The sequence below is a fragment of the Lepisosteus platostomus genome, chromosome 17, assembly GCF_059453375.1.
Source record: "Lepisosteus platostomus isolate fLepPlt1 chromosome 17, fLepPlt1.hap1, whole genome shotgun sequence".
NCBI lineage: Eukaryota > Metazoa > Chordata > Actinopteri > Semionotiformes > Lepisosteidae > Lepisosteus > Lepisosteus platostomus.
Window position 1 is genome coordinate 6,010,656 of NC_142627.1, and position 13,500 is coordinate 6,024,155.

A 13,500-nucleotide genomic window follows, 5' to 3' on the forward strand; every position below is an offset into this window, starting at 1 on the left:
TAATATTATAAATATATCTCTCTTTTTCAGGAAAAGCAGCAGTTTAGTTGGGTAAAAGCTGGATACAGCACAGAATGTTCAGTCCTTCTTTTGTTCTGATGATAAGGTGATAAAATCACAGGAATATAAGAAGGAATACAAATGAGAGGAGGCCAGTTGTTCTGTCTTGCTCAGTTTGGTGGTCATTGATCACAGATTGATGCAAGATTGATCAAAGATCTCATCTCGTAATTTCTTGAAAGAAGCCAGGATATTGGCTTCAACAAAAAGGCTTGGTAGCTTGTTCCACACTCCCACCACTCTTTTGGTAAAGAAAGAAGTGTCCATGCATGCAGTGTCCACATGTGTCCTCGGGTTAATGTTTCATTGTTCATTATGAAGAGATTAGTTTGGCTTTCTCAGTGCCTTTTAGGGTTTTGAATACTTGTATCAGGTCTCCCAGTAGTGTTTTCTGTTCAGGACAAAGGAACAGAACCTTCAGCCTGGCAGTATACAGTAGGTATCTGCCGAATGCAGTGTTTTCTCAATCTCTGAGCTAAGTTGTTTCCCAAAGCCAGTTCCAAAGTAACTTCAGATTGTCTGCTTTTCAGGTTTGTTGGACTTCCCAGCTGTGAACATTACAGCACAGGCAAAGGAAATAATTCTGAGGTTCCCTCATCCGAAGCAGGTTTTCAAAAGACTGAAACAAACCTTGAAACCGCCGAATTTGAAACAGTTTAACTATGAAGTCATTTACCAGGATGGAAACAACACGGAAGAGGTGAGGCACCAGGCTGTGCTGCAGGAGGTCACAGCTTGATGAAGATTGTTACACGGGTGCAAATTAAAGAGCCAAACCCCACAGCAGGGGCATTTTGTACTTTTATTTTTATTGAGCCCGATTTTCTTCACGCAGTAAAACAGATGAGCTAATGAGACGTACAGTAGTTTGGATCGCTCTGCGTTTCCAGTTTCCTAAGATGAGAAAACGATCAGCCCAGTAAATATTGCATGATTTGAGGACGTTATATGTGAAACAGGTGAATGGCTTGTGTTGAGCCCTGATTCCCACTCCTGAAAAAGTTTAGTATTCTGTGTATATTTTAGAAAAAGATCTGATGCCTAAAGGATAACGTACATCCTAGATCTAGTGTGGTTGGGCACTCTGTATTGTTATTGAGGCTGGTAGTTAGAAATATTCTGGTTTTATAGCAAATACCATATTTTAAAAACCTACCAAAAATAAACATCAGCCGATTATAAATAAAAGTTACATACTATAAATGCAAAGCAGAGAGGCGGTGACTGAACTGTAGATAATTATCACCCCATATAGATGGCCTGTATTCATAAAACTACACAAACAAAAAAACACATTAGCTAGTCATCATGCAGACAGCTTCAAACTCACTACAGTACTGATTATAATGCAAATTAACACTTACTGCATCCTTCAGATTTAATTTGCACTTTTTACTCTTCTTATTTTACAATTACAGGTATGTGCTTACAATCCTCTTTGCCAGAGAAATAAATGTTGTGGTCCTAACCATACGGTTTCCACTCTTAGTAGTCAGATACTATGAGGTGTTTTGATGCTTTTGTGATCATCAGGTGCCAGTTTTGTTATGCATGAAATGCACATTTTTAGTAGCACTAATTTTGATTTGATTGCCACTTTTCATAAGTTTGTAGGTACAGTATTATGAATTGCTGCTCCATTTTTTATTGATTAAGTGAAATAGACATGAAAACACACAAAGCCAGCACCCATGTCACCCTGCAACGTACAATAGGCAGCCCACTGAAGCTCAGCAGATGTGAGCCTGGTCAGTACCTGGAGGAGAGACCTCCTGGGAAAAACTAAGGTTGCTGCTGGAAGAGGTGTTAGTGGGGCCAGCAGGGGGCGCTCACCCTGCAGTCCATGTGGGTCCTAATGCCCCAGTATCGTGACGGGGACACTATACTGTAAACAGGTGCCGTCTTTCGGATGAGACGTAAAACCGAGGTCCTGACTCTCTGTGGTCATTAAAAATCCCAGGGTGTTTCTTGAAAAGAGTAGGGGTGTAACCCTGGTGTCCTGGCCAAATTTCCCATTGGCCCTTATCAATCATGGCTTCCTAATAATGAATTGGCTACATTACTTTGTTCTCCTCCCCCCCTCCCACTCCGACGGCAGGCGGAGTGACGCGCCGGTTGGAGTATTTCTCAGTCACATTTAATGGCAACGTCAGCTCAAAGATTTGGTTCCAAGCACCAAATGGAGACAAGCGGACCCTGCTGATGTGGGATTAACGCTAGGATGAGAGAGAGAGACATGAAAACACACAATTATAACAAACATTACACACAGGCAAAGGAAATCATTCTGAGGTTCCCATGTCTCCACGCTTAATCCCTGTTCTACATCACAACGATGAAACAGTCCAGGGTTGGTCTTACAATTTGTGAAAATTTGCCCGGTTAATAGAATTTCCTTCGTGAGTAGAGGGACATGAGGACTAGAGACGACTAAAATTAAATTTTTGTACTGCAAATCTTGCTCTGAGATATCCAATCTTAAGTGAGATACTTAGATTGAGTTTGTGTGACTCAGGGGGACTTAAGGTCACATTTAACCGGTAGTGAATTCTGCTATCATTTATAATGCACTTTAAATGGATATATAAAACAATTTCAGTCAAAATAATGTCAAAATTGCTTATTTAGCTGGAGGGGGACATTTTCTTCTGAATTCCAAAATTGATTAGTTTTATTTTTCCCCGCAGCATGTCCATAAATTTACCTGCAATCAAAGACATTGTGAAGCAAAATTTCCATTTATTGAAGAGAAAGGCCAGCATTGCATATCGGTTAAAGGCACATTGGATTATTTAATTTTCAACTCAGCCCAGAAGATCTGCACAGAGGAACAGCCAGAGAAGCCAATTTTAGGTAATTCAGCGTTCATAAAGTCCAAAATCCAACATTTTAAAATAAAACATTATTTTAAATTTTTTAATTTATAAACATTTTTTTAGTGAAATGTTGGTAAGGTGCCATTGTTATTTTAATAATAGCACTATATTGTCAAGTAAAATCAAGCTGCAAATGAGTTTTTGTGACGTATTGGTTTTGGCTATTGAGGAACTATATGAGGTTTCAGGCACAGGGTCAGGAAATCTTAAATCACAGAACAAAGCTCGAATCCTATTGGGTGTTATCTTTAATGTGCATCTTTATCTCAGGCTGTTCTTATTAACCTGTAAGGACGTCTTTGCTTCTTGCTTGTAGAAATCACTCGATGATCAGGTTCTTGAAGTGAGCAGGAAAGCAGACCTTGATGTGTGCATACAGGAGCACAGTACAGAATACAGTTCTGAATCTAGCTCAAATTGAATACAGCAGTTTCCCTTTTTTTTGATGGTGGAGACATCTTTTCTCCACCATCAGCAGACTGCTCGAGCCAAACTGCCCTACCACATTACCTGCCTCATCACAACTTTGCAACACATTCTTAGATTTCTTTAGTTCTAAGATTGACAACATCCGGCATCACATTCTCTCCACTACGGATATCATTTCCATACTTCCTCCCTCCTCATCCAACTTCTCTGGTACCCGTCTCTCCAGCTACTCCCTTCTTGACTCAGCATCCCTAAACAAACTAGTTACGCGCATGAAACCCACCACATCTATTTTAGATCCCATTCCCACCACTTTATTCCAGTCCTGTTTCTCTCTGTCCCAATGTCCTCAATATTATACATGAATCCTTGAGAACCGGCATTGTACCAACGGTCCTCAAAACTGCTGCTATTACCCCAGTGCCAAAGAAGCCTAACATGGCTCTCGACAATCTTAACAACTTTCGCCCCATCTCCAACTTACCCTTTCTCTCTAAAATTCTAGAACATGCTGTCACACTTCAGTTACATAACCACCTCATGACTAACAACCTTTTCAAACCCCGTCAACTTCACAGTACAGAAACCGCCCTGGTCAAAGTCACCAACGATCTCCTAATAGCTTCTGATTCTGGTTCTCTTTCCATACTCATCCTTCTTGATCTCAGTGCTGCCTTTGACACTGTTGACCATAACATCTTACTTTCTCGTCTCGAGACTGTGTTTGGAGTTTCTGACGCTGCCCTCAAATGGTTTAAATCTTACCTCACTGATCGCTGTCACTTTGTCTCTCTCAATGGGTACAGGTCTGAAATTGGTCTTGTCAAGTCTGGTGTCCCCCAGGGCTCAATACTGGGCCTCTTGCTCTTCAGCATTTACATGTTCCCACTTGGTTAGCTTTTAAGATCACATGGCCTCAGCTTTCATTTTTACGCTGACGATACTCAAATATACATCCATACCAAACCTGACACTGATGTGGCTGTCTCTATTCTATCTAATTGCATCTCTGACATAAAAATTTGGATGACTCAAAACTTCCTTCATCTTAACTGTGACAAGACTGAAGTCATGCTTATTGGTACCCCCCATCAACTGCAATGACTACACAAACAAACTGACTACTGCAATGCTCTATTCGCTGGGGTATCTAAATCTACTCTGAACAAACTGCAGTATGTCCAAAATTCAGCAGCCAGAATCCTGACCAGGTCTAGTGCAAGTGTTCACATTACTCCTATCCTGGAGTCCTTGCACTGGCTTCCGGTCAAATTCCGCGTAGACTTTAAAATCCTCATGCTCACCTATGAGGCTCTACGTGGCTTGGCACCTCAATACCTGTCTGAACTATTATCGCCCTACTCCCCACCTCGCAACCTCCGCTCTTCAAATTCTGCCCTTCTTACTGTCCCCCAAGCCCGTCTACATTGCATGGGCGACAGGGCCTTCTCCTGCTATGCCCCCAAGCTTTCGAACTCTTTCCCCAAGGATATCAGAGAGTCACCTTCTCTAAACTCCTTCAAATCCAGACTCAAAACCTTCTTCTTCAGAAAAGCCTTTACTTAACTGGTTCCATTCTTCACCCCTCTGCTCTTCTTAGTACCACCTTCCACGGTCTCCTCTATTGTTATTGTTGTATTGCTGTAATTGTAATTGTGTCTTATTTTGTTTATTCTTCTTGTTTATTGTTGTAGTCTTCTTGTTTATTGTTATTGTCATCCTGTAAAGCGCTTTGAGAAGCCACCTTTAAAGGTGCTATATAAAATAAAGTTTATTATTATATTATTTTTATAAAGTGAGGGTCCCAGCAATTTAGTCATAAGAGAAGCCAAAACAACAGCAGATATTCCAGCAGAAAAACATCCACAAGATATTTTCTTAGGTAGTTAAAATTGTTTGCATTATTTTCAAAACGGAATGTCTGTTAGCTGATAAAAGAGCTATTGCAGCTATCAGCCACTCGCCAAGGCTTAGGATAATGAGAAAAGGGCCTGTTGTTCTTTTCTCAGAGCACAAAATTCTTAACCTTTTGGATTTCTTCATGCTCTTTTTCAGATATAATTAAGATAACAGTCATCGTTATCAGTCTCACCGTGTCTGTTGTTGTATTATTGCTTGTGATTGGATGGTTCGTCTTCCAGTGTTTGACAAAGAGACGGGTCTCTTTACCAAAGTCTTTGGTAAGTATGAGTCTCCATTGATCTCTTCCTCTTTCTGCATATGAAATGGTGTGTTGCACATTCTTGGGAGAAGTCTTTACTCAGCTGTTGGAAACCAAGTATTAGATGGCCATGGTTACACTTTGATCACAAGGCTAATTGGTTCCTTGTGCAAGCACTTGGCATCCAGACCCAAAAAGCCCTTAAAGGAGTGAACGGAGTAAACTAGTTTTGCTTGGTGTAGACTGAAAAAAAACCTCTAAGGGAAATGCAACTCCTTAATCCACTTTTCCAATAACAAATGAATGCCTTGCACAGAAGAACTTGGAGTGGCAAATGTGCAGTCTCATTGGGGATATTGTGTGCATTGATTTCAAGGTATTGCATGCATCATGGGATGCATCTTTTTTTTTTGTCTCTGAAATCTGTTTTGTCCTTGATTTTTTTGTACCTCTGGCTTATAAGCTACACATTATCAGGGTAGTAACTCGGTTAATGTTAGTGTTAAACCTGAATTGTATTTTGACATGAGAGAATAGGCTGTGTTTTGAAACGGCATGAGCTTAATGTTGAGCTGTGCATATTGGGAACATTTACACATGCAACAAAAATGCGTGTATTTATAAAGCCTGAAACCTGTAGGACAGTATAGTAAACACCAGGGGGCAGCAGTATGTCTCTTTAGGACTCTCGTGGCGTTCACGTTGCAGTAGTGCCCTCTGTTGTATATTACTATCTTCCAAGCAAGGATGTTTTTTTTTGGGTTCTTTATGGTTCCATCTTTTACTTGGACCAACTCATCAGCTACTCAAGCACGCCTGAGGCACTGTAATGGCATACTCTGAATATGTGATTGTTTTATATTAAAATCCGCCTTCTTAAATCTTGTTTTAATAACAGGTCTCGCGCTTAAAGCCAGGATTTAGGCCGGCACCAACCTTAGGAAGAGGTGAGGAGCACATTTCCCAGGTGTGCTCTGTAGGAACGTCACCCTGCTCCACTCCTCTGATACAAGAAGACAAGACAAACAGCTTGACGGGAGACAGCTTGTTGGATGACTGTCTCAGGTTTAAAATTGGCCCGGAAAACTGCGGGGAGCTGAATGAGACCCTTGTTGTCGCCTTGCCAGAAGGAACTGACCACGGCTTGGGCACGGAGGAGGGTCAGTCGGTCAGTGCAGTTATGGATCAGCAGGACAGCGGGGGCTCAGCGGACCTCTTCACCACAGGCTTTAATTCTTCCGGGTACGACAGGCCTAAAGTCCTCACAGTGGAAATGGGCCCTGGGGATACAGCAGAGGGCTACAGCCACACGCAGCTGTGAGACAGCGGAGTTCACCCTGCGGTATAGAGATGCTAGTCCGTTCGAAGTGGTTTTGCCTCATGCAGCGAGTTGCTGTACGGAAGAGTCACCCTTATGTAACATTGCTTGCCTGATACTTACCCACATGGCTAAACTGCTGGCCTGTCTGGAGCCGGGCTGATAAAAGCATGCAGAATTCTGGCAAGATGAGAATTTATCTTACAAGGGAATGATTGAAAGATAAAAAAAGAAATTCAGCCTTAGCTGGAATTGGATTGGGGTTACTGTCTTCTTGGAATATGGAAGTCTCCATTTAGCATCCGCTCAGGAGAATCTTCCCAGAACCTGGAATTATTAGGTCCTCATCAAAGTGCTTCAAATTCCCACATGCTTCTACTATTTAAAAAAAACAAATGTGTGAGTGGGATACGAGGACAATCAGATCTTTGTTTTTGTTATGAGTGTGGCGCAGCTCTGAGTCTGTGCCTTCTGTATGTTATCAGTTGCACTGCCTTGGTTAAAGGCTCAGCTGGTCACAGCTGTATGAAGGCCAAAGGGAAGACTAGAGCTCATTTTTCACATGTTGGGTTTAGAAAGTCCCGGTTAACTACTGATCATTGTGATTTTTAATCTGAACATGTCCACTCCCCAGCACTCATGAAGGGGCAGTGTTAAAGGGCTACGATTTGGGTACAGGTATTTTTAGAAAGAGTCACGGACAGGTCCTGAGAAAGGACAATCAATACGGAAGAAATATACATTTAATGTGGTTTTTCCTACAGTACATCAATACAAAGGCTTTTAAATACCATATTAAACAATGTGATTAATTTGCTAGAATATAACTACTGATAAGATTGATCGTAGAATTTAAATTGACCGTGTGCTTACAGTACAGCTATGACAGTGATGCGATGTATATGGTGCCTGTACATGTCTGTGAGCTTTCCAGGTAGCTTTTCGTAGTACGGTTGTCTGGGACGTGCAGTAGGCTCGTAAACGTCTGTCCCAGGATGCACCGGCTCTACATTCCAGACAGTAACAAGCTCGTTCTCTCCCGTGGCCAGTCCCTGGCCTATCTGAGTGCCTTCTGTTCGTGCCGAGTTGCCTCAGTCGCAGCCTGCTTTCTCCTCGTAATCTGTGGGAACTTTCCACGCTGGTCAAAACATGCCTTCCACCCCTTTGACAACCCTGCATGGCTCTTGCTTCTCCCCTCCGGCAGCCGTGCTCGGAGCTTGCATCTTGATATGCTTGGCATGGCCATCAGTCCCCTCCTGCATGGGCGCCCACTCGGTCCAGTGCCCGGTTGCCACGCCTGAGCCCGGCTCAGCAGGAGAACGATCCTCGACTGTTCTGCAGGAGATTAAATCCTTTCATTTCCAAGTGGAATACTGTTATTTCATTTTTCAAGAATTCACCGACATCCATGAAAATCACAGAATCTGTGACCTTACGTTCCAAGATCACAGTTCTAGAATGATGTGAAGATAATGCCATAATTATCCAGCATAAGCCTTGAGCAACTGCACGTGGGATTCCTGTAGTCTGCATTAATATGAAATCATCCATTGCAATTAATTGACAAATGTATCAGTTGAGCAAAAGAAAAGTTTACTTTTTTTCCACTTTGTCTTGTCAGTGCAAATAACAGCCTGTTCTGTTCTGGTGATGGAAACAACTTATTTTGTAACATGGCTTCTACGTGTAGGTTCTACGACCTGTATTGTTATTTCAAAACATACCACTTTTAATGTTAAGGATATAATAAACATGCAGAAAGAATCAATATTGACAACATGTCTTCAGTTTTTTTAGTCATATGTTTATATCACCAGCTAATGCTGCTGTAAGTGATTTTGTAAGGTTTCGTAATGCATAATTGCTAGTGTCTGTGTTAGCAGACTGGCGTTTGTAAATAAAACAAAATCAATAAAATTGCTAGTAAGTTGTCATTTTATCTGGGATTAAACGGGGGGAAAAGGTTCACAGGATCATGCAAGAGGTATTCGGTACATAAGAGTAGTAATTTTACAGACAATAGTATAAAGGATTCATAGATACTGTAAGTCTTTAAGTAAACCATTCATGTACAGTGTACAGTAAATGAGATTTAATGTAGGAGAAATACAAAGGATAATCTGTACAATTCCAAAGAGGAATTTAGCTGAAACATCCCTGATATGATGAACTGTGCTACTGCAATGATAATGAACATAGATCCTCAGGTAGTCAGGACCTACAGTATGTTGGCACCCAACGGTCAGCACCTCCTGTAGTACAGTGTTACATCATACTAGGACACTGTGGTATTTTTCAATAAGCACGCTTTGATTAACTTCAACACTCTTTTCTGTAATGTTAAGAACAGTTAAGAACAACTTCTCAAACGGCAGACTCACAATCTTACACTCACTTTGCTAGCAAGAAAAGGCGAACAACCAACAGATCTGGCAATAACAACAGTAATAACTCCTTAATGGCCTTGATGCCTCGCCTGACAACTGTGTCTCAGTATCATGAGCAACAGGAACAGGAGATGTAGGAACAGGCTGAACACCCTGAGTTAGATCGCTCAGATCGATGGCTGAATCTGCTCCCAGGTCTGGAGTAGTTGGTTCTGGTACCTGTTCTGCTGTTCCTTCCAGTTCCTTAGTTTCACTCTGGTCTGACACTGCTGCTTGATCTGGAATGGCCTCTTTTACTGGAACATGACGCAAACAGATGTGATCTTGATGTCAGCATATCAAATGCCCATTCATCAGTCGTACTGCAAAGGCAAGCGGACCCTGCTTTTTAATAATGACCCCTGGTCTCCAGTAAGGACCACTGCCAAAATCAACAATCAGTGAGGTACAGTTGAACCATTTGAGACCAGTGTCAGAAGTTCCAAACACCCTCTCAAGACGAGAAAGTAAGATGTCATGGTTAACAGTGTCTAAAGCAGCACTGAGATCAAGAAGAATGAGGACAGAAAGAAAACCAAAATCAGAGGCTATTAGAAGATCGTTAGTGACTTTGACCAAGGCAGTTTCTGTGCTGTGAAGCTGTTGGGACACCAGATTGGAGGGGTTCGAAAAAGGTTGTTTGCAATGAGGTGGTTATTTGACTGAATTGCAACAACGTGTTCTAGAATTTTTGCAAGAAAGGGTAAGTCGGAGATGGGGCGAAAATTGCTTAGATTGTCCAGAGCCATGTTTGGCTTTTTTGGTTCAGGAGTAATGGCAGCAGGTTTGAGGACCGTTGGTACAACACCTGTGCTCAAGGATTAATTTGTTATATTGAGGACAATGGGACAGAGGGAAGTGAAACAGGACTGAAATAAAGTGGTGGGGATGGGGTCTAATATACAGGTGCTGGATTTCATATGTGAAACACGTTTTCTGATGGTTGCAGAGTCAAGAAGTGAGAAGTTAGAAAGGAGAGAGAATGTGATGTTGTGGAACTTGGAGCTAAAGAAATCTAAAAACGTGTTGCAAAGTTGTGAAGAGGCAGGTAATGTGGTGGGGCAGTTTGGCTTTAGGAAGCTGTCGATGGTTTTTAATGATGTGAGAGAAGTAGGTGCAGACTCTATCGTATCCTTATATTCAGACAAGTAATCTTGCCAAACCTTCCTTATCCAACTGTGAATAGTTCCTTTCCAAAACCAATTGGCTTCTCAGATCTATTGTCCATCAAGTGGGAAAGCACCGCTCTGACCCCGTATGGAGAAGCATCACAAGACAGAGCAAGCTCTTTGTCCGGATCAAAATGAACTAACAGCGTGTCTGACTGCAACAGTCCCTTCACTGTCTTGAAAGCAGCTTCCTGTTCCGCTCCCCATTGCCACTGACAGGAGTGGTGGAGCAACTTGTACAGAGTTGGTTGGAACTGTGGATAAGTCAGAGAGAAACTTCCCATAATAATTAACCATCCCTAGGAAAGACTGAAGTTCGGAGACAGACCTGGGGTGTGGAGCCTCTTTGATGGCTCTGACCTTCTCTGCAACAGGACGCAGGCCTTGTGCAGTGATTTGATGACCCAAATACGTCACACTTGGAGCCTGGAAAATGCACTTACTTCTCTTCAACCACAGCCCTGCCTCTGCCATCCTCTTCAGCACCTGATCTGAGTTGTTCTGGTGTTCCTCCCCAGTTGTACCTGTTGATGAGTATGTCATCAAGATAAACTGCGACATGGGGGATTCCTTGCAGTAGGTTTTCAAAAGTCCTTTGAAAAAAACTGCTGGGCTGAAAGACACACTAAAAACAAGGCTGTTATATTTGAACAGTCCCTCGTGTGTGTTAATTGTGACACTGTTTTGACTCCTCATCCAGCAACAGCCACTGATAAGTGTGGCTCATATCCAGCTTTGTAAAGGTTTTGCCCCCCAGCCAGTGTAGCGAACAGGTCCTCCACCCGTGGAATGGGGTATGCAAGAGTGGAAACCTGATCAGCTTGTAATCACCGCAAATGCGAACTGTCCCATTGCCTGTCAACACAGGAACAATTGGAGCTGCTCACTGTGAAAACTGGCCAGGCTCCATGATGCCTAGTTTCTGCAGCCGCTCTAGTTTTATCTCTACCTTGCTTTTCATGGCACAAGGCATGAGGCATAAGGCATGCTCTGGGCTTGAAGAATCATGGTGTAGCCTGAGGATCCACCCAGAGCTTTACCGTCATGCCTTTCAAAGTGCCCAGCTCCTCCTTGAACACATCTGCATATCTTGGTCCAACATTTGGACTTTGCAGGTCCATTCATGTCCCTTGTCCTTATGGATGCACACTCCAAGTGGCTCGGGGCACACATCATGACCAACTTTACTGCTCCAGTGACAGTAGAGACTTTACATCACCTTTTTGCTACCCATGGTTTGCCAGACACCATTGTAGTTCTATCTCTACCTTGGGTTTCATGTCATGAGGCATAAGGCATGCTCTGGGCTTGAAGAATCATGATGTAGCATGAGGATCAACCCAAAAATATACCGTCATGCCTTTCAAAGTGCCCAGTTCCTGCCTATCTGCCTATCTTTGGTCCAACTCTGGTACTGTTAGTCCCCTCATATACTTAACTTGACCCCAGTCTAAATGAATTTCTTTAAGCCAATCAGGATTAGCCCTGAACCCTTGACCACTGACAGCCGGCCGTTGTCTTCTGGCCATGTTGCCAAGCAACGGTTGGAAACACGGGTGAATTCACCAGGGGCGGGGTCGTCTCATTGTGGGGAATCACATTCTTCGGATTCTCACAGGGAAATCGCTCAATTGGCTGCACCTGGTGACTTTAGCTCCCTATAAAAGCAGTTCCTAGGACAGTCAGAGGTTGTCTTTTCACAGACCCTCATGGTTTAGTAAGACATATTCAAAGAGACAATTCAGAGATAACGGTTTTGTTAAGCACTACAAGTCAGAGAGGAACTATAACGGGATAAAACTGGTAGCAGCCTCGTCGTTTTCCGGGTCGGACGCTGGTAAATAAGAAGACAGTTAATGAGCTCACCTGGCCAACTGGAGTTGACCGAGAGAAGCTATTGCCACAGCTATCCAGGGAAGATACAGTTACGGTTCATGCAGAGACCCCTTGCCACGCTCAAAGGGGGATCTTCCACAGGCCACCATATTCAATTGCACTGCCCCCAGCAGAGGAATTGCTTCTCCAGTACTGGTTCTTAGTCTAATGGGAGAATTACATAGAGCAGGAGCTTGACCAGCAGTTCACAATTTTTTTATAAGTTTCTTCACTTAAGATTGAAGCTGATGCTCCTGTTTCAAATTCCATCTTAATGGCTTTGCCATTAACACTAACAGTAGCATAAAAAAGGCTAATGACTCAGTCACCTTAAACATTGTATAGCTGAGCACCCCCTGCTGGCCCCACTAACACCTCTTCCAGCAGAAGCCTTAGTTTTTCCCAGGAGTCTCCCATCCAGGTACAGACCAGGCTCACACCTGCTGAGCTTCAGTGGGCTGCCAGTTGTGAGCTGCAGGGTGATATGGCTGCTGGGAAGAGCACCACCTACTGGTCTACCAACAACACTTAACTGCAGCATCCTGGTTTGGAGGTTCTCCCCTCCTATTACAGATGAGGCACATAATCTGACAGTAAAGTAAAGGAATTTTAAAACTGAACAGAAAAGCACTTTTTACACAGTGGATTGTAACAAGCCTGGAACATTGTTATCAAAGCTGATACTCTGACTTTCAAGAAACAGCTGGACATTCACAGATCAGCTACTTGCTTGATGTCTTCTTCTGATTCAGAATCCTTATCATGGTCTGACATCTTCGCTACCTGCTGATGTCTTGCGGTTCCCAAGAGCTACAATGAGCAGATTTTTTTCTTATCTGACTTGGCTTGACAAAGTGGCTGAAGCATGTGGGAAGGGCACTGTCAGGCACTCACAATAAATTTTCTTGAGTGCCGCATGGACCTACTGATTACAATCAGCCATGTCACTGAAACAGTAAACCTAACTGAGAGGAGAGGTGTAACCCACCACAGGTTGCATGCTAATGTTATCAGTTAAGAAGGTTGTGTTGGAAGAAGTATTAGAAAGCAGAGGAGTACTGCAATTTCAGGACTGGGAAACACAGCTTTAGGGTTCTGTAGGCTTCTATAGGGCTATACTGTATAAAGTAGGGTTCCACACCTTGGTCCTGTGGTCACACACAACTACTGGTTTTCATTTCTATCG

General features: G+C 42.8%; 1 protein-coding gene across 1 annotated transcript in view; it reads left to right on the forward strand.

Moving 5' to 3' along the window:
* Nucleotides 1-8,761, forward strand: part of ifngr1l (interferon gamma receptor 1-like) — a 34,067-nt gene extending 25,306 nt beyond the window's left edge. Inside the window, exons 4-7 of the mRNA XM_088610711.1 lie at nt 591-760; nt 2,748-2,913; nt 5,421-5,545; nt 6,425-8,761. Coding sequence (XP_088466837.1) covers nt 591-760; nt 2,748-2,913; nt 5,421-5,545; nt 6,425-6,847 — 884 coding nt within the window. The 3' untranslated portion in view covers nt 6,848-8,761. The remainder of the gene's footprint in view (nt 1-590; nt 761-2,747; nt 2,914-5,420; nt 5,546-6,424) is intronic.
* Nucleotides 8,762-13,500: the final 4,739 nt, after the last annotated feature.